General features: G+C 39.1%; 1 protein-coding gene across 1 annotated transcript in view; it reads right to left on the reverse strand.

Annotated features, from left to right (window-relative positions):
* Positions 1–409: 409 nt before the first annotated feature.
* KIF1BP (KIF1 binding protein) overlaps positions 410–5,986 on the reverse strand; it is a 34,643-nt gene continuing 29,066 nt past the window's right edge. Inside the window, exons 6-7 of the mRNA XM_003783608.2 lie at positions 5,265–5,380; positions 410–1,820 (exon numbers count right to left, since the gene is read on the reverse strand). Of these exons, the coding sequence (XP_003783656.1) occupies positions 945–1,820; positions 5,265–5,380 (992 nt within the window). The 3' untranslated portion in view covers positions 410–944. The remainder of the gene's footprint in view (positions 1,821–5,264; positions 5,381–5,986) is intronic.

The raw sequence follows: 5,986 nt of genomic DNA on the forward strand, positions 1-5,986 counted from the left end.
TGTTGTTTGGCGGGTCCGGGCTGGGGATTCAAACCCGCCACCTTAGGTGTACGTGGCTGGCGCCTTAGCCGGTTGAGCTATAGGCGCCGAGCCCAATTCTGCATTTCTTAAAATGACTAACACATTTAACAATATTTAATTCTGATGTACATATCCTTTTCAGCAGGGCTTAAACGTTTATAAATATACCAGAATCCTCTGATGAGAAAATTTATTGCAGACGATAAGATTTTCTGGCATACAGTCACAGCTCAATAAATACTTATTAAGTGAATTATTTTAGTGTTTTCTAACTGTGCAATATTATTGAAGAAATATTCTTCTCTGGCTTCAAGTATTTTAATACTTTTGGAGCATCAAAAATAAAACCAATTCTTATAAGAAAACAAAAGGGGAAATGGAAGTTTTTATTAGTGAGACAAGTCAATTTACTGTACTTCCAGCAAGGCCTTCCCCCCATTTATAACACAATACAACAAAATAACTTAGCTTTTAGTATTTTCAAAAGGGAAAGATTTCTTTAGGAATTTAGGAAAGCAAATATTTAGAATAACTATATGAAGTTATTTTTTCAATTTTAATATAGTAACAGTTTTGTCTATTAGGTACATTATCCAACATTTTCCTTTGTTAGGAACCTATCAAGTACTAGCCAACAAAGGATCTACATTTAGAAACTGAGGCAAGAAATTCTGAAATAGGAAACAAGCAATTCAGAATATAAATCATGTTTCACGTTTACAAGGCAATTTACATAATTAGATATCAATTATTAACATCATGTTGATTAAAATCCTAGGAAAGACTTGGTTTATCTGACTGTGTCTCAAGCTCAAACTGCAATCATCTGGCTATACAGGTAAATATTACAGTGGAACTGGACCTGTTGACTAAGGAAAAAAATCATTTCCATATTGCACATTTCCATTCTTTCAAAACAAACATTAAGTCAGGGCCATCTTGGTTCTGAATCTCTCTATTTTTGTTGGGAGAAGACTAACCATCTCTTTACTAAGTTCTAGCTCAACTTCTATTTCTTGGGCAGCCTCAGGGTGCTTTTCACAGTAATCAACAATAAATTTATAATGTTCCAACGAGGTTGCCAAATTTTCTAGTTCTTTCTTGGGATCTGCAGTAATTATTTTGCCATAGAGACGGGCAACTCGAAACTTAGCTAACATGGCAGGGCGAAGAACATCCTCCCCTATATGCTCAGGAAATACTTTATTTGGATCTCTCAGGGAGTCTAAGAAAAGCTGGTAGTACTTCAATGCTGACTTATTAAGATTATTTATTTTTTTAATGATGTGTGAATCAGGATCCCTTAGCTTGTCAGCAATGGCAACCTTCAAATCCATCATATCATAGTATGCATGTGCAATTTCAAACTGAATCTGTCTATTGACCAACAGGTAATACTGTGGATTCAGGTCTACAATTAGAGGCTCTAGCATGGCTATTCTGCGTTTATGCATCTTGCACCGCCTCTCCATGTCAGTTTCAAAGAATGCAAGCACCTTAAACAGAGCACTGTGGTCTTGGACAACTTCAATATGGTCAGTGACATAACCATCAATCTGAAAGAACTCTTTTGCCTCAAAGACATAATGCTGACCCAACAAGAAAAGTTCCCTGGCTTCTTCAAAATCTAAAGGTCTCAAATAGCTCACTTTCTCTTCTACTGCAGAGATGGCATCACACAGTTCACCAGTTCCAAACTGCACAGCTTTTTTCCTAATGTTTTCTTCCTCATCCAGTTCTTTTTTCCTTAAAGCTCTAAGTTCAGACTGTTTATCAAGATCAAGCTCTCCTATGTTGTCCTGAAAGAAAAAAAGTAAGTTATGGTTAAGCAGACATTCACCTCTTCCTGTCAAATAATATTAAAGCAAACTTAACAGTAAAGAAAACTCTATTTCCCAGCCTGCTTTAGGGAAGTATTATAATCCTAAACACGTCTCAAAATTTCTTTCTTTCTTCTAATCATATTCCACTTATATTAAAAACTCAAGAAACATGAAAAAAGTATTTTAAAAAATAAAGATATATTACTTATTCTCTCTGAATTTGAGGAATTCAAACTCATCTATAGTTAACTCTTTCAAATGAGATAAATGCTACATATGAAAGTATCTTGAGAACTGTAAAACATACGTATGTACATGGTACATTATCAGGACTTAAAAGTATTTACTTTTTAACTAGTACTTAAATTTTAGTAGTTTTTATAATTTTATAGTAAGACTGTAATCTACATCCTAAAACTATTTCACAAGGATACCATTAAGATTAGTGATATGATGTTTATCCTCTTATTCAGTGAAATATACATACAGAAATTCTCTACATCTCTTAAAGACAATGAAGACAGTTGAGCCTGAGCAAAATCAAGACCCATCTCTACTAAAACTAGAAAAATTAGCTGGGCATTGTGATGGGCCCCTGTAGTCCTTAGCTCCTGAGGATGCTGAGGCAACAGATCACTTGAGCCTAAGAGCTTAAGGTTGCTGTGAACTGGCTCGGCGCCTGTGGCTCAAGTGGCTAAGGCGCCAGCTATGTACACCCAAGGTGGCAGGTTTGAATCCAGCCTGGGCCCGCCAAACAATGACGGCTGCAACCAAAAAATAGCCGGGCGTTGTGGTGGGCGCCTGTGGTCCCAGCTACTTGGGAGGCAGAGGCAGGAGACTCGCTTGAGCCCAGTAGTTGGAGGTTGCTGTGAGCTGAGATGCCACGGCACTCTGCCTAGGGGGACAGCTTGAGGCTCCCATCTCAAAAAAAAAAGGTTGCTGTGAACTAAGCTGACACCACAACACTCTACCCAGGGTGACAGAGTGAGACTCGGTCTCAAAATAATTAATAAATTAATTTAAAAAATTAAGGGAATACAGAATTAAATCTACCTCCACAGTTAAAGTTATCTTCCTTATCCCCAATGGGTAAAAGAAAATTAAAAAATCTAAGATGGTTAAGAACAATAGAGTAAGTTCTTCCTGACCAATAAAATCGAACATCAGATTCTTTAATGCTTAGCCCCAAGGCCTTTTCTTCTTTTTCACTTGACATCACCTCTCTAATAATCTTTCTAAAAACACTTCAAGGCTCCAACCACCCAGTAGCTCCCACCTACAAAGCAGGGCCAGGGTTTATAAATAAATAATATATTTCCAGAGTCCATGCTCTTCACTGCCATCAGTTCTGCTTCCATGCTATTTCTTTTCCTCTTTTTAAGAAACAGGGTTTCACTTTGTCACTCAGGCTGAACAGCAATGGCAGCACCATGGCTCACTGTAGTCTTGAACTACTGGGCTCAAGCAATCCACCTTCTTCAGCCTCCTGAATAGCTGGGTCTACAGGCATGTACAACACCTGGAAGATTTTATTTTTTTATTTTTCTGGAGAAAGAGGATTTTACTATGTTACTCAGGATGGTTTCAAACTCTTGGCCACAAGTGCTCCCCCTATTTTAGTCTCCCAAAGTACTAGGATTACAGGTATAAGCCACTGCACCTGGCCACCGTGAGCTATTTCTTAAAAGTCTACCCTTATAGATTTTATCAAGTCCAGGCTATGTGTAAGATAACACAACAGTATATTAAGATTAGTAAAAACTATTTCCTGCCCTCAGGAAATAGTTTCTTACAGTTTAAAAGGATATAAAGAAATAAATTAGGCTCGGTGCCTGTGGCTCAAGTGGCTAAGGCACCAACCATGTACACCCAAGATGGCGGGTTCAAATCCAGCCCGGGCCCACCAGACAATGATAGCTGCAACCAAAAAATAGCCAGGTGTTGTGGCGGGCGCCTGTGGTCCCAGCTACTTGGGAGGCAGAGGCAGGAGACTCGCTTGAGCCCAGGAGTTGGAGGTTGCTGTGAGCTGTGATGCCTCAGCACTCTACCCAGGAGGACAGCTTGAGGCTCTGTCTCAAAAAAAAAAAAATTAAAAAATTAAAAAAAAAAAATAAAAAGCAATAAATTACAAGTAAGAATAATAATAAGAAATACAAATAGGGATAATACAAAACAGAATTTAAGTGCCTTAGGAAGGTGCAAAAAAAGTTCTTGAGTTTAAAGGAGGAAGATGTTTATCATAAAAAATTTAGAAGCAACAGAGAAAATGACTAACATATTTGGCTAGGTAAAATTTCTGTATAGAGAAAAAAATCTTTTAGATAATTAAAAAAAAAAAAAACTCGTAAGATCAGACCAACCATGGTGGCTCACCAGTGCTGTAATCCTAGCACTTTGGGAAGCCAAAGCAAGAACATCACTTGAGCATAGGAGTTAGAGACCAGCCTGGGCAATGTAACAAGACCTCAACTCTACAAAAAAATTAAAAAATTATCTGGGTGTAGGGCACACCAATAGTCCCAGCTATTCAGGGGGCTGAGGCAGAATTACTTGAACCCAGGGGTTTGAGGTTGCAGTGGGCTATGATGACATCACTACACTTCGGCCCAGACAAGAGTGAGACCTTGTCTTAAAACAAACAAACAAAAAAAAGATTGGGCATCGCCTGTGGCTCAGTGAGTAGGGCACCGGCCCCAAGGGTTCAAACCCGACCCCAGCCAAACTGCAACAAAAAATAGCCAGGCATTGTGGTGGGTGCCTGTGGTCCCAGCTACTAGGGAGACTGAGGCAAGAGAATTGCCTGAGCCCAAGAGCTGAAGGTTGCTGTTAGCTGTGACAGCACAGCACTCTACCAAGGGCAATAAAGTAAGACTCTGTCTCTAAAAAAAAGATAAAAGAATAACATGTCTATCCCACCTCTTATATTTTAGCTAAAGTAAAATCTTCAAGGAAGAGGTAGAATTTAAGATAGGCTTTGAATGACAAGTTTTGTTTTTTTTTTTTGAGACACAGTCTCATTACGTTGCCCTCAATAGAGTGCCGTGGCATCAACTCCAACTCTTGGGCTTAAGCAATTCTCTTGCCTCAGCCTCCGGAGTAGCTGGGATTACAGGCTCCTGCCACAACACCTGGCTATTCTGGGTTGCAGTTGTCATTGTTGTTGTAGCAGGTCCGGACAGGGCTCAAACCTGCCACCTCAGGTGTATGTGGCTGGCGCCCTACTCACTGAGCTATGGGCGCCAAGCCTGAATGACAAGATTTTAAAAGGTTGAGAGGAGGAAGGCAAGAAATGACTACTTGAGAGTATTTTACATGCCTTTCATAACATACAGTGAGCTCAATGAGCATAATCCCCATTCTGAGCTTTAACTTACATCTTGTTTATTTAAGGAAGAAAAAGGCAACTTTTGCCTGGATTACCTGCATAGAGAGTTGGGCATTTTGCATAAGAGTCAAACAGTACTTGATCCAACATCTTGCTATTTCCCCTTTCCTTTGATGATAAAGTTCTGGTACATCTCCTTCAGCTTCAGGAGCTAAAAGGACACATGTGATTTGCCTAAGTTAATGTTCACAACTGTAATTCTCATTGTGCAGTATATTTTTTTTATATTGCTTTTTCCTGATTATAAAAGTAACAGGTCCTCACTAATGCACAGGGGGGCACACACTCCAAATCTTACTACCTGGAGGTATTCACTATTATGTTTGCATATTTCTTTCTTGTTTTTTCTTATCTGTAAGTAAAAATTAAGTCCAAATGTATATACAAAATTGAATGTAGCTTTTTTCTTCATATATTATACCACTAACATTTTACCCATATCATCATCAACTCTTTAGCTTCACTTTTAAGTACAGCAGTATATACAAATAGATATTCCATACTTAAACAATTTTTCTGATATTGGGAATTTGTTGTTTTCAATTCTTTACTATTAAAACCACTGAGAGGGCTTGGTGCCTGTGGCTCAACCGGCTAAGGCGCCAGCCACATACACCTAAGGTGGCGGGTTCGAATCCCCAGCCTGGACCCGCCAAACAACTATGGAAGGACTGCTTGAGGCCACCCCTGAGAAACACAGTGGGAACTCATTAAAAACAAAAACAAGGCTCAGCGCCTATAGCTCAACCGGCTAAGG

This window comes from Otolemur garnettii, unplaced genomic scaffold, assembly GCF_000181295.1.
Source record: "Otolemur garnettii isolate 467f Iridium unplaced genomic scaffold, OtoGar3 scaffold00008, whole genome shotgun sequence".
In the NCBI taxonomy this organism is placed as follows: Eukaryota; Metazoa; Chordata; class Mammalia; order Primates; family Galagidae; genus Otolemur; species Otolemur garnettii.